Source organism: Carcharhinus amblyrhynchos, chromosome 11 (assembly GCF_965287045.1).
Source record: "Carcharhinus amblyrhynchos chromosome 11, sCarAmb.v2.hapA, whole genome shotgun sequence".
In the NCBI taxonomy this organism is placed as follows: Eukaryota; Metazoa; Chordata; class Chondrichthyes; order Carcharhiniformes; family Carcharhinidae; genus Carcharhinus; species Carcharhinus amblyrhynchos.
In genome coordinates, this window is record NC_137334.1 from 71275750 (window position 1) to 71299817 (window position 24068).

The following is a 24068-nucleotide window of genomic DNA, read 5'->3' on the forward strand; positions in this document are numbered from 1 at the left end:
GTAGTAAGAAGTTTGACAACACCAGGTTTAAGTCCAACCGAATGTCAGACTTCTTACTGTGTTTACCCCAGTCCAACACCGGCATCTCCACATAATGTTGAAAGTGCCAGCATTTGTGGGCATGGATGTCTTCAGGGAGGGGGAATGGGTATTGTTTGGGGTGAGGGTAAATGGGTGACCTGGTAGGGTAGTGAACATTGTCAGTGGGATGTCAGAATATGGTGTTCAGAGTTGGGAGGTGGTGGGTGGGGAATGGTGAACAAAGTCAGGGAGGTGAGAGAGGGGGTGAGCGCTGTCAGCGGGGAACACTGTCTGAGGGCAAGGCTCTGTAGTTCCGGAGGTTGACAGGTCCACTTAAAAGCTCTTCAATTCAATGAACTGATGATGGATGTTAAGGGGTGTGTCTTCAGAACAGGATGAAGAAAGTGGGCATCGCTTCACTCACCACTTGGCCTCTAGACTATGTCCGTCACTGGTTTCAATCTGCAGCCAGGACCAGAAGGAGCAAAGCTTCCAATGTCAAATAGTAATTGGTCACTTTAAAGTACAGTTAGGGGCAAGTGTACCCACTCTGCCAATCTTTTGAAACAGCTTATTTCTGTTTCTACTTTCTATAGCTCTTGGGGCAAAAGGGATTAGGGGATATGAAGGAAAGGGGGATCAGGATATTGAATTTGATGATCAACTATGATCCAAATGAATGGCGGAACAGGCTGAAAGGGCCAAATAGCCTACTCCTGCTTCTTGTTTCTGTTTCTATAGATTTTGTAAACTGAGTCTGTCGCCTGACTGTTATTTGACTGTTGCTTTTGCCAATTTTATTTCCTAATAAAACTCATTCCTAGTTTGAGGTTGAAATATTTGATCTGCCGCAATACTCCTGCTCCTATTTCTTATGTTCTTATGTTCTTATGTCATTGGTCAGGTCAGAGGGCACAGGCGTGTAAAACTCCTTATCGTTTGCATTAACTGTAAAAGATAATACAGCACCTAGGGAGTGCCGGCTCCTGGAAGTTCTTAAAAGTTCTTATTCCTAAACCCACAGCATATTTTTGCAGGAAATGGGTCAGCTGGATGGCAGTTCTCCACTATATGTGAAAAGTTAGCCAAAGCAATTAGACCCTGAGAAGAAATGGCACTGTTTAGTGAATTGTATCCAACTACAGCTTCCCCATGCCAGCCCCAATCCTGCAGAATATAAACCAAAATGCACAATAATGCACAAGATGTGCCATCTTGTAAAAGTAAATAAGATTGTCTGCCATTTCCATTTTAATATGTGAACTGGTATATATTTACTGTTTAATTGTTAATTGTTCCAGGTTTGTTTTGATGCATATTGTGTTATTTTATTGAAATAGATTCTCTTTAACATAAAACAATCACCTGAGTTCACGTTCCAGTAGTTGTTGCTGGTTCAATCCATGTGGACATGCGGTCAAGTTTATAATTTCAAAAGAAGTGCTTTCTTTTGAACAATTTTGCATTACATCTCTTACATATTTGAACAAACAATGATGGCAGATATCTGTGCACTTATTCCTCCCTGGTTTATGATATAACTATGGTTAACGGAATAACCCATCTTGAGTACCGTAAAATCCTGATATAGAACAGGAACCAAAACTTGTCATTCATTCTGCTCACCAGCGAATGCTCTGTTCCCTCCACCATTGGCATCATTGTTGTGACACACTGTTCATTGGAACTTCCTCCTGCTTTCCCTCACCCTCCCACTCCTGGCCCACCTCCACCCTCTTGCTATATCCTGTTGCCACTTCCTCTCCATGCCATGCTCCAACCCCTCCTGCTGGCTTACTGGCCATGAAGGAGGCAGCGGGAGCTTTGGAGAGGAACAGTGAGTGGGAGGCAGCAAGAGGTGGTGATGGATTGGGAGCAGGGGAGGATAGATGGGGCGATGACAACAAAGAGACAGCAAGAAGCCAAGAATGGGGTGACACTGAAAATACTATTCTTTTAGAGCCAAGTTTAAGCTGTGCCATCTTTAATGCAGGCAGCTCGCTGGGTCATCGCTGGTAGTGACATTATAGACACTGCATGTGCGGGAAGTGTGCCCTCTGCAGTTGCAAATCTGCCAGTGCAGCCTATCCTAAACATGGTGGAAAGGGAAAGTTAATCATCTTCTCACTACCTCCAAGTCCATTGTTATTCTCTGTAATGCCATATAATACCTGGCTAGAACCAATCTGAGAACAGATAATTTCTGTGGGATATCCCCTGCCGTGATGATAAGAAACTCCAGTTCAGTGAGGATAGTGGATAATTCACTATTAATTCCTTACCCTGCAGCTGAACATCCTGAAATCACAACTACACAAAATGCCTGTGTTTAATCTACCTTGAACCAGTAACTGTGGAGTATAACAAAAAGGGACAAACTGAGTTTCAGTTGTAAGTGTACAACAATCCTTTTTGTTTATTCAGCAGGGTTACAGAATGAAAACGGTGAATGTTGGAAATACTCAGCAGGCCAGCTAACATTTGAGGAGAGAAAAATGCAACCCTGGTTTTAGTTGAATGACCTTCTGTTGGAACTCATTTCAGTTTCCAGCATTCACAACATTTTGCTTTAGTATCTGGGTTATGTGTTGACATCCGAGAATAAAATGCCTCTTTATGAAAGACAGCTTTACATTCAAAAGGGAGGAAATAAGGTATTAAAACAATGTTATGATCCCCTTGGCAGACTGTAAACCAAAATAGCTGAACTTACTGAATAATTCTCAAATGAAGAAATTACCAACAGGATACCACTCTTTTGCAGCTATTAGTTTGGCACAAATCAGAATTCACATATAATGAATTAACAGGAAAATTGCAGTTGGTATGATCTATAAGTTATACATGGAATAGCAGATGGGACAAAACAACCTCACAAGATATTTAAGCATTTGTATCACTCCCTGGCAAAATGTCACATGACATGACAATCTTCCAGCCTTTCCAATTCTGTTTCTGGAAAGTAGGATTTCTCACTTTTCTCACTCAAAGGATTTGGTCCTTGAGATGCCTGCAACAGTAGCTCCTCTCCAACTGGGGACAGTCGTCACCCAAATAGCAAACTTCTGTAAAACGACCTTAGCTAGACTCAAGACACTCGGGCTCCCCTGAGACCTCCTTACCTTCTCCTTTAACAAACTTTGTTAAACGGCCTGCTCAACTCTGGCAAAACTGAAGCACAGCTTTGGAATTATCTAATTCATAATCTCACCTTAACTCTATCTTCAGTTTTCAGTCATTTTTAACTGTAGTTAACACAGGGCTTCATGTAAATATGCCTTCTCTGTTCTCTCCTTCTGCAGCTCTACTTTGTGTACATGGATTCTGCATTTTGACTTGGAAATGCTTCCATAGGAAGAAAGTTGAGGGTTTCCTGCTCACATGGATGAGTATTATTATCCAAGAAATTTACGACTGATCCTTTATGTTAATGTAAATTCTTAAGTCCTTCTCAAATATTCTTATAATCAATTACAGGTTCCATAGACATTTTAAAGAAATTTCAAATTTTCTAAACTTCCAGTTCAAAAATCATTGTAATAAGACAAGGATAACATTAGCAATGAACTACTATATCAAATGGAAAGGGAACAGATGCAAAATGGTGGACTTACATTTGCAGGTAACATTGTCCTCATCCAAATATTGACCATCAGCACAAGCACAAACTCTGCCATTGGGAATGATCAAACAGAGGCTACTGCATCCGCCATTGTTCCCACGAGTTGAATTCTCACCTGAAAGAGAGGGTGCAAAATTAGAAATGAGAGTTACAAAATTGTGATGCATGCTAACAGATGCTTTGTTTAGAACCTTTTCTCTGCACTTAATTACTCTCCACATATTACCTCATTTCATACCCCATTCCTGATTCCTTCTGTTTCTCCCCTGAAGTAAACTATCATCACTTCACTCTTAACCTCTTTTTTTATTCTTTCATGGGATGTGGGTATTTCTGGCTTGGATAACATTTATTACACAGCCTTAAGTGCCCTTGAGAAGTTAATGCTGGGCCATCTTCTTGAACCAATGCAGGTCATGTGGTGTAGGAACTCTCACAGTGCTGTTAAGAAGGGGGTTCCAGGCAACAGTGAAGGAACAGTGATATACTTCCAAGACATAATTTTGTGTGGTTTGGAGTGGAACTTTCAGAGGCTGGAGGTACTCCCATACATCTGCCACTCGTCTTTCTACATGGTTCAGGTGACAGATTTGGAAAGCACTCTTGAAGGAATACTGGTGAGTTTCTGCACTGCTGCTACTGTGCATTCATGGCAGGGGAAGTTAATGTTTAAGGTGGTAGATGGTGTGCCAATCAAGTGGGCTGCTTAGTTTTGGATGTTGTCAAGCTTCGAGTGTGGTTGTAGCTGCACTTATCCAGGCAGGTGGAGAGTATTTCTTCACACTGACTTGTGCCTGTGATGGATTACTCACCACAGATTTCCCAGCTCTGACTTACTCTTGTATTTATATAGTTGGTCCAGTTCAGTTTTTACTTAGTGCTAACCCCCGGGATGTTAGTAGTAGGGGATTCAGTGAAGATAATGTATTGAAAAATCATGGGGAAATGGTTGGGTTCTCTCAGATTATTTCAGATAGTCACCACCTAGCAGCTGTGTGATGCAAATGTTGTTTGACTTTTGTCAGCCCAAGCCTGAATGTCGCCCATGTCTTATTGTGTATAGATATATAAAACTCTAGCATCTGAGGAGTCAGGAATGGTGCTGAACATTGTGCAATCATTAGTGAACATCCCCACTTCTGACCTTATGACGGAAGGAAGGTCATCAAAAACAGCTGAAGATGTTTATGCCGAGGGGACTGCACTTAAGAATCAGTGCAGTGATGTCCTGGAACTGAGATAAGTGATTCCCCAATCATCTTCCTTTGTTCTCAGTATGACTCGAACCAGTGAAAAGTTTTCCCCCTGATTCCCATTGACTCCAGTTTTGCTTGGCTTCCTTGATGCCACACTTGGTCAAATGCTGTCCTGATGTCAAGAGCAGTCACTCTCACCTCACCCCAAGTTCAGCTCTTTTGTCCATATTTGGAGTCCAATATCCAGTGCAAAATGAGCAGAAGCTTTCTCTAATTAAAAATTAGGAAGACTAAAGTCTTTGTTTTAGCCCTTGCTATAAGCTCCATTTCATAGCTATCAATTCCACCCCATCCCTTTGACAACAGTCTGAAATTAAACCAGTTGGTTTCATGTTTCAACCAAAATGAGCTCACAATTATATATTCATGTCATCACTAAGACCTATTTCCATATCCATGACATCACACACTTCACCGCATCTCAGCTCAAAAAATTCATAGAATCACTACAGTGCAGAAGGAGGCCACTCGATCCATTGAGTCTGCACCAACACTCTGAAAGCACATTATACCCCGCTCCACCCCTCTGTCCTAGCCCCGTAACCCTGCACATTTCTCATGGCTGATCAACCAAACCCACGTATCTTTGGGCACTAAGGGGCAATGTAGCATGGTCAATCCACTTAACCTGCACATCATTGGACTTTGGGAGGAAACCAGAGGAAACCATCATTCATGTCTTTGTCACTTCTTGAATCAACTACTGCAATGTGCACCTGATTAATCTCCCAAATTCTGTAAACTTGAGGTAACCAAAGCTTTGCTGACTTTAATAAAATTCACAGCAAGTACTATTCCCCTGTTACCCCTGCACTTGCTGAGCGATATCAGCTTCTTGTCCATCAACACTTTGATTATAAAATGATTGCCCTGTTCTCCAATCTTTCCATGGCACTGTCTCTCTAATTTCCTGCAGCCCCACCACCTTCAGAGATATCTGCGCTCATTTAATTCTGGTCACTTGTGCATCCCTGGTTTGAACTGCTCCTTTGATAGTAATTCTGTCTTTGTTGCCTTGGCCCTAAGCTGTGAGATCCAATCCTTGCATCTCTCTGACTCTCTTTCTTCCTTAAAACCGGCTTCTTTGACTAAGCTTTTGTCTTTCTGACATTTCTCTTTGTATTGTTCAGTATCACATTTTGTTCTATAAAGCTCCGGTAATACTTTGGGATTATTTATCACATTAAAGCTATTATACCTAATACGTTTTTATTTTATCAATATTTTGTTCACACAGTCTGCCGTCTTACCTTTATGCCAATATCAGCACCTTCTTTAATCTTAAATGTAACCATTAACACTCCCTTTGTCTTGTGTTCATAACATCTTTGTTAAATCTTTCCAAGCTCCTACCTATCCCTGATCTCTTATTTTGTTCCACCTTCCCACATCTATCACATTTTACCCCCTCTTTAGCTCTTAAGAATAGTCATATGGACTTGAAACATTAACTCTGTCCACTGATGCTGCCAGACCTGTTGAGTTTTCTCAGCATTTTCTACTTTTATTTCAGATTTTCAGCACCTGTTGTATTTTGCTTGTAATATGAATATGCTTTGGTCGTTAATAAATACTTTTTTTTATATACATTTAGAGTAGCAAATCATAATTTTACTTTTTTATCCTTTCTTATTTTAAATAAACAATTGGAAAGTTTGATTTTTATACAAATTTCTCACTTATATTGTATTTAATATTGATAATGTATGTTAAATACAATGGATTAAATTTCCAATCCCTCCTGCTCCATTCTGAGTGGTATTGGGGCGACTGGCTAGATGAACATTCCTTCAAGGCAAGAATGTTCATGTCAGTCATTAAAGGAGGTTTGGTCAGCTTCCATGTGGCTACTGTAATCTGAGCCCTGAAAGCTCTTCTGCAACTAGGGTAGGATGCTACATGATTGAGCTATTAGCTCAGGATTACCCCTCCTCATGTTTTTTTTCTGCCTGTAACATGCACTTTTCTTTCAAAGGAGGCCACACCGTTTTTTTTTTAATTTGGTTGCATCAAGGGTAATAATCCAGGGTCAGCTTCCCACAGGAATCAAGGTCAATATCCAAACTCCAAAGGGAAGCCCTCAGAGTGTCCTTGAAGCACTTTCTTTGACCACCATGTCAGCGTATATCAGAAGCTTCACCTTGTAGGCAAGTATCGTACTCTGGCTGCATGGACAACCCAACTCAGGTGACTGTCTCAAACTGGTGGGGATATTTGGTATCCCAACTCAGATGAGCATCTCAGCATCTGATATTTTGTCCTGTTATCTGATTTTCAAAAGTCTCCAACAGCAGCTCAAATGGAAGTGGTTGAGATTCATGGCATGGCCCTCGTACACAGTTCTAAGTCTTGTATGCATAGAGCAGAGCGGGGAAGATCATTTCTCTATAGAGTTTGGTAGGTAGACTTTCTTCTCTTCATCCTCACATTGTTGTTTGATGACAGACAAAGCTACACTAGCTTTGGCAAATCCTGCACATCTCGTGATCAATATGAACAATGCAAGAGAATGTGCTGCTGAGATAAACAAACTCACTTGCTGCCAATGGTTCTGATCATGAACTGAAACATTGGGCTTGAGTCAGGGCATTTCTGAAGCAGCCTGGTACATCACTTGTAATATTTTATTTTGATCATATGGCCAAAGTTGTCATATGCATTGGAGAAGAATGCTGTGTCGCAGGTCCAGCTGCGATCTAGCAGCTGGTGAACAGCCATCAGCAAACAGGAAATCGCGTAGAATGTCCTTGGCAACCATGGTCATTGCCGGGAGTCCTCTCAGACTAAACAGCTTCACGTTCAGGCAATATCTGATTCTGATTCCACGATGACAGGCATGGAAGGCCTCAAAAAGCATGGCAGAAAAATAAGCCAAATATGTGCTGCATATTTTAATCAGCAGCCCTGCTCAATTCCATTAGGACTGGAAATGCGTCAGAAGGCTTACCATAATCCATCAAATGTTTGCGCACGCTGCCATGGAACTATTAAACCATTGAGATGAATCAGGACTACCTTCCAAAGCCCTCACAGCTGACTGTGTTGGAGACTTGATCAGTTCAACAAACATAGCACAGAGGTCAATGCTGTGTTGTTCGCATTTCTCCTGGGGCAGTCAAACTGCAGACACCATGGCCAGGAATTAGCAGCCGATTCTTGGTAGGGGGTCCCGATGTCTGGGGTGGGATTGGGGTTTCCAGCCTTGCCAGCTCCTTTGGGCCCAGTCCTTCCAGTTGACTGATTCCCGCTTCCCCTTTTAAAAAGCAGCATGTTGGCGACTGAAGCTGACTGAACAGCCTGTGAGCTTCACAGTGGTTTGATCGTCTGCGCCAACAATCTGTGCATTTTTGGGAAGATTCCGCTCCAAATCAGTGGTTTTGTAACCTTTTCTGAATCCATGTTAACTCTGGGCCTAGGAGTAGGAAGAAGAATAAAGACTACTCTATCATGGTGATGTTGGGGGCTGGCTGATAGGAATGTAGACCAGTTGCTTTAATGGAATATATAGGGGCAATTCTTCCCCTTCAAGCCCATAAAAATAATTTAAAACTTATCTATAGCTGGGCTCTTCTGCAGTCAGATTGTCAGCAGACCCTGGGCGAGTCATGTTTTGTGTGCAGAACACCCAATAATGTCCTAACACAGCAGTTTCGTAAGAACCTGAGAACTGTATTATAAGACTGCCCTGTGATAGATCCTGGGCTATGAAGGGTTGTCACACCATCAGTATGAGCAGTACCCCGCCCCATACCACACTCACCTCTTCCCTACCCCCAATTATCAGGCTACTACCCCACCGTGTCTGTTCAGAACAAGGTCTGGAGAGGGCTCCATCACAAAAGGGTCAAATTCTAAATAGGGCTTTCTTTTGAATTTTATGATCCACGTTTTTTTGGCCAGCCTTAAATATTTTAATTTATTTGAAGTTTTACAATAAAGATTTGAATATGTCACATGGTGTTAATTACCAAGACACTTACAACACGTGTGTGCACATACATGATGTAGCTGCCTTTCCTACCATGTTCCAAAGAAAATAACACCCTGTTCATTGCAGGATTCTAAACTCTGAACCTTCTGAGTTCAAATAATTCTCTGTGCCCTACTTAGTCAAAATGCTAATTATGTTAGGCTGTCTAAAAGTACTTAACACATTCATGAAGGAGTAAAGTTCCTGGCTGATGGACTTACTGCTTACAATCCATTTTATATTCACTGCACTAAATATTCAGTCATTTCAACAGAAAATATTAAAATTGCTCTGCAGCTCTAAACTCAGATTATAAATTGCACTCTGGTGGCACGGTGGCACAGTGGTTATCACTGCTGCCTCACAGCACTAGGGAGCCTGGTTTGATTTCCGGCTGGCTGTGTGGAGTTTGCATGTTCTCCCTGTATCTGCGCAGGCTTCCTCCAGATGCTCCGGTTTCCTCCTACTGTCCGAAAGATGTGCTGGTTAGGTGCATTGGCCATGATAAATTCTCCCTCAGTGTACCCGAGCAGGCGCCGGAATGTGGCGACTTGGGGATTTTCACAATAACTTCATTGCAGTGTTAATGTAAGCCTACTTCCGACACCAATAAATAAACCTATGCTTAAACAAATAAAACAGCCAGACAAAGAAGCAAATCTGTGTGTTGCCCAACCGGAAACCATGAATGAACAGGGATATCCGCTGCTTGCTGAACTCCAGGTCTGAGGCATTCAAGTCAGGCAACACTGACTTATACAAGAAAGCCAAATATGATCTAAGGAGATCCATCAAAAATGCTAAAAGACTGTACTGGACCAAGCTAGAGTCCCAGGCTAGCCACACCGACTCCCCCTCGACAATAGCAAGATCTGGAAGACATAACAGGCTACAAGATCAAGGCATGTAAAATTGCCAGCTCCAACACACACCTTCCTAATGAGCACAATTCTCCATCCATTTTGAGCAAGAGGTCAGCGAGAACATGACCTCCACTCTGGAAGCCCTCGATCAACCTGTATCTGGTTGCAGATGTCAGAGCAGCTTTCTCGAAGGTCAACCCATAGAAACTGACTGGCCCAGATGGGGCACCCGGATGAGCACTCAGATCCTGTGTGGATCAGCTGGTGAGAGTAAAAGCAGACATCTTCAATCTCTTTTGCAACAATCTGAGGTCCCTATCTGCTTCAAGAAGACGACCACCATTCCAGTAACAAAGGAAAACCAAGCAGTGTGCCTTAATGATTATTGGCTGGTAGCTCTGATGTTCATTATTATGAAGTGCTTCAAAAGGCTAGTCATGGCACGATAAGGTTCCAGCTTCTCAGACTACCTGGATCTACTACAGTTTGCCTATCACTGCAACAGGTCCATAGCAGATGCCATCTTCTTGGCCCTGCACTCAACTCTGGAACACATAGATAACAAGGACACCTATGTCAGACTCCTATTTATTGACTACAGCTCAGCCTTCAACCATTATTCCTATGAAACTCATTTCCAAAGTCCGTGGCTTAGGCCTCAGCCCTTCCCCTGTGACTGGATCCTGAGCTTCCTAACTCACAGGCCACAATTAGTAAGGACAGGCAACAAAACCTCCTCCACAATAATCCTCAACAGTGGTGCCCCACAAAGCTGTGTTGTCAGCTCCCAACTACACTCCTTATACACCTATGACTCTGTGACCAAATTCCCCTCCAACTCGATTTTCAAGTTGCTGAAGACATCACCGTAGTGGGTTGGATTTCAAACAATGACGAAACAGAGTATGGGAATGAGATAGAGAATCTGGTGAACTGGTGCGACAACAGTAATCTTTCCCTCAATGTCAACAAAATGAAGGAGATTGTCATCGACTTCAGGAAGAGTAAAGGAGAACATGCCGCTGTCTACATCAGTGGGGATGAAGAAGAAAGGGTCGAGAGCTTCAAGTTTCTAGATGTCCAGATCACCAACAACCTGTCCTGGTTCCCCATGCCGACACTATAGTTAAGAAAGCCAACCAACGTCTCTACTTTCTCAGAAGACTAAGGAAATTTAGTATGTCAGCTATGACTCTCACCAACATTTACAGATGTACCATAGAAAGCATTCTTTCTGGTTTTATCACAGCTTGGTTTGAGGCCTGTTCTGCCCAAGACCGCAAGAAGCTACAAATGGTTGTAGATGTAGCCCAATCCATCACACAAATCAACCTCCCATCCATTGACTCTGTCCACACTTCTCGCTGCCGCGTCAAAGCAGCCAGCATAATTAAGAACTCCATGCACCCAGGACATTCTCTCTTCCACCTTCTTCCGTCGGAAAAAAGATACAGAAGTCTGAGGACAAGTACAACTGACTCAAGAACAGCTTTTTCCTTGCTGCTGTCAGACTTTTGAATGGGTCTACCTTGAATTAAGTTAATCTTTCGCCACACCCTGGTAATGACTGTAACACTACATTCTGCACACTCTATGAAAGGTATGCTTTATCTGTATAGCGTGCAAGAAACAATACTTTTCACTGTATGTTAATACACGTGACAATAATAAGTCAAAGCAAATTTTTTTAAAAAATCAAAGATTGTCAGCAATGGTTTAAGTCAATGTTTACTCAAGTAAACTATTTTAAAGCAAAGCCTTGTTCAAGTGACGAGACTTGCTCTTCTTTGTAGGTCTCTGTTCAGAAGGAAAAAGAACATCTACGGCATAGAAATGACAAACACACCATCAAACATACAACATCAAAGAAAAATTCTCGGAATTTACCCTCAAGGAATGGGGTATTACATGGAATGATGATAGGAGGATTAAAAAAAAGCTGTTTTAAGCTAAAAAATGTAGGATGAGGGGAAGCCACTGGGTAGCCACTGGATATTGAAAGGATTGCAACAGATTTGTGAAGGATTGCAAAATGATTGCCTTTTATTTCAGTAGGATATAAATTTCTAATCTATCAGACAGCAATTCTTCTTTTGCTTGCCTAGCATTATAACTAAGAAACATAAATAGCATACTTTTTTGTTCTTATTTGTAATTCTTAAAGGTTAGAATGCAACATTATCATTTCCCAAGCAATCAACCAAACAAAAACAGTTTTCTCATAACCTTTCATGTGTTATTTGCACTAATAAATATGCATCAACTGCTGAGTGCTGACATTTTGTGGGTGAATAATTGTACGGTTAATTCAAGGGTAAATATGGTGTTCTGGACCATAAACACATCATTACTGCAAACAAGACGTGTGAACTGCAGGTAATTGGTATCATTTATCCAAATACATCCAGCCAAGATGTGCACATTTGTTAAAACTTTTGTTATGCATCCAGGGCAATTAACCAAATTTATGGGGAAGTCTGAATTCCTTCCTCATTTCCTCAACATTACAATATGGCAAAGAAACTTCAACTGAATCAAGTGTTAGATCACAACTTGGAAAATATCAAGTGATATGTCACAGAAAGAAACAAGTTAAGACTAGTGATTGATTTGCTATTCAGTTCAACTCTATTTAACTGGTTCAGCATTCAGCCTACTTACCTATTACCTAACTACCTAATTTTAATGATAATGGCTCTACATTTTCTCATTGTTAGAGACATTGCTACTAGGCCAGCTTTTTTAAAAAGTGCCTGTTGTTCAACTTTAGACAAAGTTGCACGCAAAGACAGTTGCAAATCACCTGGCACAAATCCTGGCCTATGTTACGATTAGAGGCAAATGAGCAGCTCAACCTCCAAGAAATGTATGAGGAGAAACGAAGCAGCATTTTAGAACTGTGCTACAGCCTCTATTCTTCAGGCAGGGCTGCGGGACTTGCCGTATATCAAGAGTAATTTGAATACCTATGATCATATTTTGGCTAGTTTGAAGACAGCAGTAGAATCATACAGTGCAGAAGTAGGCCATTTGGCCCATTGAGTCTGCACCAACCAGAATCCCACCCATGCATTTGTCCTGGTTGGTTTCCCTGACATTAAGGGACAATTTTAGTACGCCCAATCCATCTAACCCACACACCTTTCTGACAGTGTGAGGAAACTGGATCACCCGGAGGAAACCCATGCAGACACAGAGAGAAGGTGCAAACTCCATACAGACCATGACCCAAGCCGGCAATCGAACCTGGGTTGCTGGTGCTGTGAGGCAGTTGTGCTAACCACTGTGCCATTACGCTGCCGTGTACATAAGCTTCAGTTTCTTTCCCACCTGTCATTCATTTCAAGGGGATCAGGTTCATTCCTTATCACTTTTTTTCATTCCAACTTACAGATCCAGCCACGCCATGGTTCTTCCATTGGGAAATGAGGACTCTGAGGAAGAAGAGGCGATAAGCACGAGCACAATTCTTGCCAATGGAGAAAGATGTGTAAGTTCCTGGGGAGGAGGAGGAGGGAAGGAGGAGGGAGGGGGTGAAGCCAGTTTATTACCCTACCTTGTTCACTCCTGATCCAATACAATTCTTCTTCAAAGTTTTTCTTTATAGGTGGCACCTGCTTCCCCTCTCCCAGCAACAGCTCAGGAATGAATGGGATGGAGAAGAAGAGCCACTATCTGATTCATCCAAAATAGCAGACCCATCGATCCATGGTGTAGACTAGTTAGTGTCCGATGCTGAGTAGATGCTGAGGAGAAGCATCAGAGTTGTATGGCACAAGCTCATGGGCAGAGACCTCAAAGTAAGGATGATGCTGTAGTGAATTGCTGGATTAACATTGCCTGGTACATCTGATTTTTGACAGGTTTTGAAGCTATTGGAAATAGTTTGGAGAAAGTAGTTATGCATCTGATACACTGGAGTTTCCCTGTTCCATAAACCTGTGTAGGGTTCAGGATTTCTGCTAGTCTTTGAATGCATGTTTTGCAGGATTCCACCAGACCTATCTGGGGAGTAAAATCTGTTCTTTAAGTCCTCCTCAGTGTAAACCTTGTTACTGAAAGAGTTTGACCATATAGATCTTTCTGTCTATGTTCTGAGTTGTCACATTGGCATCATGAACCATTGCAATAGAGGCTAGGTCTTGTCTTTCAGGATCCCTCCATTCACATGGTTGTCCACAAGCCAAGATTAAGTGCATCTTGACACCTGACTGCATGATGTGTATCAGCTTGCTGTCACGCATCACAGAAAATCTGTACATTGAACAAATGACATCTCTTCCCACTCACCGAATAGAAAAGGTTGTTCTGATAGTGACAGTTGCATGTGTCTGCTATCTGTGACATCCTGAAATTGGTAGAACTTTCAAGGATCTCTGCTGTGCTGTCTGGATTATAAATTGAGGAACACATCTGTGATCAGTTAAATGAGACTTGGCCAAGGTTAGCCAGATCCTTTGAGGCAAGTTGGAAGGATGCAAAGAGGTAAAAACAGAGCTGAGCTTGTTTCCCAGCCAATATCGGAGGAGTTCTGCCAGTGAAGCTAGGTTGCAGATTGTCAGAAGGAAGGCAGCACAGTGTTAGAGAATTATCTGTGTGAGGAACGATCGAAGGGCCGGTGCAGCTGACAAACACATGGCAAGAGGGTAGCGCAGTAAAAAGTCTGACAACACCAGGTTTTAGTCCAACCTATTTATTTGATAATATACTCACAAGCTTTCGGGTTAGCCCCTTCGTCAGGTGAATGGAGAGTTCTGGCCTCAGACAGAGCATATAAAGCACAGACAGTTTAGAGATTACTGATTAGAATGCGAATCCTTACACCTAACCTGCTGTTCAAGACCTGAAGTGGCTGATAAGGATATTTTGGCCCTGGAGGGAGTGCAGAGGAGGTTTACTAGGCTGATACCGGAGTTGAGGGGATTGAGCTATGAGGAGAGGCTGAATAAACTAGGCTTGTACTCGTTAGAGTTTAGAAGAATGAGGGGAGATCTCATTGAGACGTATAAGATGATGAATGGGATGGATAGGATAGAGGTGGAGAGACTCTTCCCGCTCAAAAAAGACAGTAGGACTAGGGGGCACAGCCTCAAGATAAAGGGGAGGCGGTTTAGAACGGAGTTGAGGAGGAACTTCTTCACTCAAAGGGTGGTGAATCTCTGGAATTCTCTGCCCGTTGAAGTGGTGGAGGCTGCCTCGCTAAATATTTTTAAGAAGCGGGTTGATGGGTTCTTGATAAGAGAGGGGATTAAGGGTTATGGGGAGAGGGCGGGAAAGTGGAACTGAGCTACAACAGATCAGCCATGATCTTATTGAATGGCGGGGCAGGCTCGAAGGGCTGGATGGCCTACTCCTGCTCCTATTTCTTATGTTCTTATGTTCTTATAATGTGAGTGGAAGGAGCACTGATCACAGTTTAAAGAGATGTGTATTGTCTCCAGACAGTACAGTTATTGAGGTTTTGCAAACCCAGGCAAGTCACGGGGGTTACAGATAGTGCGACATGGACCCAAGATCCCTGTTGAGACCGTCCTCATGTGTGCGGAACTTGGCTATCAGTCTCTGTTCAGCGACTCTGCGCTGTCGTGTGTCGTGAAGGCCGCCTTGGAGCATGCTTACCCGAAGGTCAGAGGCTGACCTTCGGGTAAGTATTCACAACCTCAAACAGACCATTGTTCGCAGCAAACTACCCAGCCTTCAGGAGAACAGTGACCACAATACCACACAACCCTGCCACAGCAACCTCTGCAAGACATGCCGGATCATCGACATGGATACCATCATCACATGTGAGAATACCATCCACCAGGTACATGGTAAATACTCTTGCAACTCGGCCAACATTGTCTACCTGATACGTTGCAAGAAAGGATGTCCCGAAGCATGGTACATTGGGGAGACCATGCAGACGCTACGACAACGGATGAATGAACATCGCTCGACAGTCACCAGGCAAGACTGTTCCCTTCCTGTTGGCGAACACTTCAGTGGTCACGGGCATTCAGCCTCTGACCTTCGGGTAAGCGTTCTCCAAGGCGGCCTTCACGACACACGACAGCGCAGAGTCGCTGAACAGAGACTGATAGCCAAGTTCCGCACACATGAGGACGGTCTCAACAGGGATCTTGGGTTCATGTCGCACTATCTGTAACCCCCGTGACTTGCCTGGGTTTGCAAAACCTCAATAACTGTACTGTCTGGAGACAATACACATCTCCTTAAACTGTGATCAGTGCTCCTTCCACTCACATTATCAGCCACTTCAGGTCTTGAACAGCAGGTTAGGTGTAAGGATTCGCATTCTAATCGGTAATCTCTAAACTGTCTGTGCTTTATATGCTCTGTCTGAGGCCAGAACTCTCCATTCACCTGACGAAGGGGCTAACCCGAAAGCTTGTGAGTATATTATCAAATAAATAGGTTGGACTAAAACCTGGTGTTGTCAGACTTTTTACTGTGTTTACGCCAGTCCAACGCCGGCATACCCACATCAAGAGGGTAGCGGCCAGTGGGCAGCTGGCTTCTGTCAAACTACATCCTTATCTTCACTTCCCACACAAAAAATCACCAAAGATCCTTAGACAGCACCTTACAACCCAAAACCATTTCCATCTAGAAGGACAAAGGCACCAGATACTTGGGAACACCATCTGTGCAAGTTCCCCTCCAAGCCACTCACCATCCTGACTTGGAAATATATTGGCCATTCTTTGCAATCACTGAGTCCAAATCCTGGAATTCCCTCCTTAATGGCATTGGTAGTCAACCCACATCACGTGGACTGCAGCATTTCGAGGAGGCAGCTCACCACCACCTTCTTAAGGGCAACTAGGGATGGGCAATAAATGTTAGACAGCCAGCAAGCCTATGTCCCATGAATGAATAAAACTAACGAGGAGAGGCAGTGAGACAGCAGTAATATCGATGGGATAGTAATGCAGTGGCCTAATGCTGTAAGGACGTAGATTCAAATTCCACTATGGGATTGAAAAATCAGAATTGAAAGCTAGCCTCAATAACTGGGTACAGTAAGAAGTCTCATAACACCAGGTTAAAGACCAACAGGTTTATTTGGTAGCACTTGGTGTTGTGAAACTCCTTACTACATCCACCCCAGTCCAACGCTGGCGTTTCCACATCATCATAAATGGTAAGCATGAAACTATCACTGATTGTCAAAAGAAAAACCCATCTGGTTCACAAGGGCCCTTCCAGGGATGAAACCTGCTGTCGAAGAACAAAGAAAATTACAGCACAGGACAGGCCCTTCAGCCCTTCAAGTCTGCACCGAACATGCCCTTACCTGCTCTGACCTACATGAGACTCCAGAACAACAGCAGTCATTGCGACATAACAGTCCAAGTGATGGACATCAGATGTTGGCAAATTGTAAAAAAAAGTTGATGATTCTCCTCTTTCTCCATCATCAGGCTGGAATATTGACAGCAACTACTTGTATTTGTGTAGCACCTTTAATTTAGGAACGATTTCAGTGAGTAGAATGGAAAGATAGATAGGTTGAGGCGAGGTTTTGAGAAGCCAGAAGTCTGCATTTGAAGTTTTGTTCTCATGTTTTTCAAACTTCCCCTATCTACCTGAGTAATCAGGGTATCATCTGTCCCTGTGATTGTACAAATGCACATTACTGAGAATACAGCAGTGATGCTGAAACAGGTAATCCTTGTCCCTAGCGTCAATGACTGGCATATACTTGTAATTAGCACTGCAGGATTTGGATGGTGGGACTGGCTGAAATGAATGAGGAGACTTTCATCAAAAAAAAACAGAAAATGCTGAATGAACTCAGCAAATCTGACAGCATCTGAAGACAAGTCATACATGTTTGAAACATTTACACTGTTTCTCTCTCAACAGGTATTGCCAGAGATGTTGAGTTTATCCAGCGCTTTCTGTTTTTATTTCAGATTTCCAGCTTACACAGTATTTTGCTTTTATTTGAGAGAACTTCCAGTCAGCTAGTACTTACATAACCCATAAGTGGTTGATTGCCCCAAAGTGTGAATTTCCTCAATTTTCCATTGTGCAATCATCACGCTAAGTGCACAAGATAGCAAAATTATTCAAGGCCAATTTTTTTTTCAAAATAATCCTCAAGACTTCATTGCTTCTCTATAAGAGCCTGACTAAGGGTAGAAATAGAGGCAATGAAGAGGAAATACAATGTACACTGCATTAAAAATCTTTCATTGCTGCTATGGGCATTTTATTGATTCATGTAACAATTTGTTTTTAGCCCACCAGAATAAATCAATCCTAAAATGCAACCTGCTTAAAATAATATAACGTTTACCTTTTCCATTTAAATTCTCTGCAGTCCCCTCTCTAATCTAATACTGGAGATTTTAAAAAAATAAATAAATGTTCGACATTTATAATCAGTTATAAGTTATTTTGTATTCTTTGTCTATATAAGCCTATAGCACTAGAATTCACACAGTGTTACTGAGAATATCGGATATAAATATTAAGGCTGATGTTGATTTTTACTATGGTTGATTGCATTCCAGCACTGATGAATTCTACTGAATTTAAAGCAAATAGCTACATGATTACTTCATCAATAGAATGCCCAGAGCAACAAGGACAGCTTTCTAACATTTATTTTTTTTTAACTACAGTCTTCGCTCTTGATGGCCTTTGCTATTATCTTAAATAGAGTACAAGTCTGAATAAAAAGGGTATTAGAAAGATTTGTATTTCCAGAGGACCTCATCATTAATCCTCGAAACGCAGCACTTAGCACTAACACAATTCTTTGAAGAAGAGTGATTGATGGAATGTTGATGAGCACAGCAACCAATTTGTGCAAAGTCAGACCCCATAAGCAACAACTAAATGAGTGACTAATAATTCTGATGAAAGGTTATCGACCCAAAACATTAACTCTTGCTTTTTTCTCCACAAATTCTGTTTAATCTGCTGTGTTTCAAGCATTTGCTATTTTACTTCAGATTCACAGCATTCACAGTGGTTTACTTTTACTTTTTGACCAGACATGGACTCCAGGCACCCAGACGTACTCTCTTCCATTGGGAAAAGATACAACAGTCTGAAGTCACTTACTAACTACTGAAGAACAACTTCTTCCCTGCTGCCATCAGACTTTGGAATGGACCTACCTTATATTAAGTTGATCCTTCTCTGCACACAAGCTATGACTGTAACATTACATTCTGCACCCTCTCCTTTCCTTCTCTCCTATGTGCTCTATGAATGGTATGTTTTGTCTGTATGGCATACAAGAAACAATACTTCTTGCTACATCCCAATACATGTGACAATAATAAACCAATATATAATGTTCTTTTTTTTGTATGATGATTTTGGTTGAGGAAGGCATGATGACCAGGGAAATGGGGGAGATGTTTGATTGTTCTTTAATAGCATCTTCAAATAACACTAGGAATCAAATCTAGCCCTGGTTTAATGTTTTATTCATAGGAAAGAACCTCCAACAGTTCGGAGCTCTCTCAGTGCTTCACTGAAACTCCAGCTTTATACATCTACTTAAGTCTTGGGGTGAAAGACAAAGTATAATTTTGTGACCTAAAGGCAAGGGTTCAATGATGTTTACATGACTGAAGCTGATAAAATTAACACCAAGCAGTTTATCAAATGGACAAAACTCATCAACCTTCCAACCATGGCTAATCTGAGCAGCATCTCATTACAAAATTACAATCCCGTATAATTGGTTATAAGTAACTAATAATAGAATTGCTCGAATTAATGATAGCGATTAAACAAAGAAGGGGATGATATAATTGTAATGCATATACCGTTAAAGCACAATTATTATGAATTTCAGTGCAAGCAGCATTCAAACAAGATGATGCCCTTAATGAAAACACTAATATTGTTTTGAAAATCATTTGCATTATTTTGCTGGGGAGGAAGGAAATTAAAAGTCATTTGATTTATTTTCCATAGCACTCACAAGTGCTGCAATGTGTCATAATTTGCTCATTACAGTGTGCATGTGTATAAAAGACTGAAAAAAGCCCAATACTTAGAGAAAATAAAATCTTCAGCACAAAAAATTAAAGTCCCAAGCTGTTCGTACCTGATAGCTTTCACCTCGTTTATCATGAGCCTTTTTTTTAAAGTGGACTTAAATTTGTGACATCCATCTGCCAAAGGCACAGTATGCAACACCATGCAAGGAGGTTCAAGGCAAAAGCCAAAATAAGTGCTTATGAATCTATTTTAACTGGGACACAATAGGATAGAAATTGGCCTAATACAGCTTTTGGACAGGAGGGTTGTGACTTTGACATGCCTGTGTGGTTCCCTGTGGGAGGAGGAGCGGGGTATATTTTCTGGAGCTGCCTCATTACTATGATCATGGTGTGTGGCCGGTATCTGCAAAATGCAGTCTGCTCTATAAGGGTGCAGAGGAGCATTCTGCTAAAAGCACATAGTGCGGTCGCCTGTGGTTCTCAAAGGAAGACTGTCCCTCTTAAGGGAAAACTGCAGCAAATAATATTGCTACACTTTAAAATATAGAAAATAAAACACAACAGCAGCAAAAGGATCAGACCCAGAGTGCCAGTTACAGCTCAGGAAGTCTTATTACTGGAGGTAGATGGGGGAGGGCATTTTAAAGACCATCCTCAGAAGAAGGAAATCATGTACCCAGGGAGGTCTAGTCACTGTGCTCAGATCCATGAACTTGACAGCAGTGCTAAAAGTCTAATGATCTTCTATGGATAGTCAAAGTTAATGTATCTTCACATGGTAACTCGTATCAAACAAACAATCAACCGTTCATGCTGCTTTATGCACCATTTTTCTATCATTTATGTAGCAGCAGCCCCCTGGCATTGAGTACCTAAGCCTAACATTCAGATACTCCATGACACCCTCATGCACCTAACAATGATGCCAGCTTTACCATAAGACATAGCAGCAGGATTAGGCCACTCGGCCCATCAAATCTGCTCCACCATTCAATCATGGCTGTTATTTTTTCTCATCCCCATCCTTACACGCAATTCTCACTGCTTCCAATGATTTCCAGATATTCAGCTCTGGCAGGCACATCACCAAAACACAGTGCAACACAATTAATGATACTCTGCCACTTCTTTAAGGACCAGATGGCAAACAGTAGAACAAGAGTGCCTGTATCTCCAAAGCCCGATGAAGGATTAGGCTCTCTGCATTCTGGGCCCAGTTGCAGCAGAGCCTGTGGCATCCAGCATCATTAAAACATTGAAGATGGTGGTATATTCCTGCCTTATGATCCTCCTGAACTCCAAACTCAGCCTCATTCTGCTATTTAGCACAAGCATCCGGCTGCCGACCATGTTACCAGGGATTTCTTGCTCCCTACTCAACCCTAACTCACATCAATCTGCTCTTTTTGGTTTGTTGCTTTCTGACGCCTAATAACTGCCACGTGCTCAGTTGTAGAATATGCAGGAGGAAGGGACAGAAGGTACAACAGCAGAGCACTGAAGAAGAGTTCATTGATCTGACTCTTGCAGACACTGGTTCAGGTACTGAGTGAGTTGTTGAGAGAATAAGTGAGTTGCAGCCAGGCTAGAGGGAAAGGATTTACCAGCTCTGCGGAGTGTGAAGTCACAGTGAAGTTATTCTGCCGAGGGTTCAAGTAAGAATGCCAAAGGGGAAGAGTACAGGGAAGCATTGATGGGAAGGCACATCAAGATACTGTGTGCAGTGCTTGCTCTACTAGGCAGAGTCTTGCCACCATCAAGAAGGAGGGAGGAATTGGCATATGACATCATTCAGAAATGTCCATTCTAATGTCTCTGCTCGATTTCTCGGTCGCATTGCAGACCCAGAGTTATGGCAATTGTAGCCCCATATTTACTGCAGCTTTTCTGTGGACAGTTCACCAGATCTTCTGCCCTCTCCGTAGATTTAGCAATAATCCTTGCTAAATGCATACACTCACCAAGTTATCTGGCAAAGATACTCAAGAGTACTTCCAGAGACTGCATTGGCAATAGTTACTCAAAATGACTCTCTACCTGCAAGCTGGGTGCTTGGCCTTTTAAGTAGAAGAATGCTGGGCATCCCTTGCTGATGAACACTTGTTATTTTGTGAGTGAGAAGCAAATTCATCCATTGGGCCTAGATGGTTCAGGTTTGGAAGTCCGGCTGTCACACTTATGTTCTTATTAGCCAGTAGGGCTGAGTGACATTGGGCAAAATCTTATTGAAAATGGCAGTGTGTTGTTTTTGGTGAGCAAACCAGCCTGTTTCTCTTCAGATCTTACAACACTCTGGCAAAATAAAATCCTGGCTATGTTTCACATCATCATGTGGGATGGGCGAGGCCTCAACACACCAGCAAAGCCCGGCTGCACTGAGATCGGAGCACCACGTTTAAAGGGTGTTCCAAACAGGTCTGCAATAAACCTTACTCCCAGCCCGCTACGATGGTCTCAAGGGCTCATATCCTTCCTCCCGATTGGAGCTGGTATTCACTACCGCCTCCCCTTGAACACTGGCCCCATTTGTCTGCCTCCCTTTCTCCACATAGTCGAAACTGACACGCAAATCCCCTCCCAGATCATTGGCTGCATTCCCCAACATCCCCACCCCCCACCCCCACCCCCCCCCCCGCCCCGCGCCCCCAACAGAGTCAGAAGTGACACCTTCTCCTTCCTACCAATCATTGACCTCTCCGCTGCCCCGTGCTCCCCCCGCCCCCCCACCAACTACACAGTCAATGCCGGCACCCACCACCCCTCCTCTCCTCCACCAAATGGCCTGTGATCACTATGGTTTATACCTGACAATAAATATGTATGTGTGTGTGTGTGTGTGTGTGTGTATGTGGCTTGGTTACCATGGGAACAGGGAGGCCAAGGTTGAGGCTTAAAGGGAGTAAAGAGCAAAGTGTTCACAAATGAAAACATAAGCAGGAGTAGCAACTGTGGACAGACTTTTGATCCCTGAGTTTCTCAATATTCAGAGGGAGAGAGAAAGGTCTCACTAAGACAGAGGACTGTAGCCAGTGTGGTCAACAGAGGGAAGATGGCTCTGAGGGGGCAGATCATGCTAATCTTTGGAAAAAAGATTTTTGCATATGGCCCAAATGGTTTGCTATCACCCGGCCTCTTGCCACTGGCACAAACCAAATCTCACCCAGGTAGGGCGTGAGAATGATTAGCATATTGAAAGTAGCCCCTTCAACGCTGTATTCTCCCAGCTCCTGGGATCTTCTAATCCTCGGGTGTGGCAATAATAACTGCTGGTCTTCACTTGCAGAGATTAGGTGTCATGGCCACACTTGTGGGGACATAAGGGTAGGGGCGGGGTGAGAGGGTATCAGATATCATTGAATTCCCTGAGTTGTCAGGGACATTGTCAGTTGGACAGTTGGGCACTGTCAGTGTGCCAGGGACAGTGCCTAGGGGGTGAGGCTTGTCAGGGTGAGGCCTGAGTGATAGTCATGAAGGGGCGGAGCTCTGAAGGGTAGCTATGAAGGCAAGGCTGTGAAGGGGGCCTATTAAGTAATATGAATTTAACCTGTTTATTGATTGCATGGTTCTGTTTAAAGGTATAATTTTATTAACGTGATTACAGTTAGAAAGATGTTTTCTTACTCCAACATCTCAGTATCTGGCTTTGATTTGAATATGTTTACTTATTTTAAGTCTCATACTGAATTGGATGAAACTACCAAATAGCTGAATGGCATTGTTTTGCTCTGTGTTGATTTGAATTTGGAAAAAAGATCAGAAGCTCATCTGCCACTTTGACTATGTCAGTGTGACCTTTTCCAATCCCTCTGATCTATTCTTTCCTAGTCTGCCCTCTGTCGTTTCACTGGCATTTATTTAGAGGACTATCTCTTATGGTTTGTGTCATTGTTTGTCCAATCGTTAAAATCTCATCAGCACTTTGCCCTAATTATGGGAAAAGCAGACCTTCCATCCCCATATGAGCATAAAATCTATATGCCATTGTTTTTTTTTGCATAGGGTGCACGCTCCTGTTTTCAAGCTTTGCGTCCTGCTGGTTTGCAGGATATTTTGGATGTTTTTTTCTGTCAGGATGCACTATTGTAAACTGCTATGCTAACATTTTCCATTTGATTTTAACATGTCAACTGTCACAGTGCACTTTCATGGACTGGCCACTTAGTGTCACTATGAACCAAAACCTCAGTAGTCACTTTCCCAATTCCAATGATATCTTTGATATATGCTCTCTGCCGCTAGCAGTTTTCTTGTAACCATATAATTTTAAAAAACAAAAATGAAGGAACAAAAGGCATCCAAGAACTTCCTTGGAAACATCATCAACAACAAAGGATAATTCCTAAGCCAATTTAACTC

General features: G+C 42.5%; 1 protein-coding gene across 1 annotated transcript in view; it reads right to left on the reverse strand.

Annotated features, from left to right (window-relative positions):
- The window catches only part of LOC145350212 (low-density lipoprotein receptor-related protein 1-like), a 1564930-nt gene that overhangs the window by 682804 nt on the left and 858058 nt on the right, over positions 1-24068 (reverse strand). Inside the window, exon 15 of the mRNA XM_080199274.1 lies at positions 3636-3758. Within this exon, the coding sequence (XP_080055400.1) occupies positions 3636-3758 (123 nt within the window). The remainder of the gene's footprint in view (positions 1-3635; positions 3759-24068) is intronic.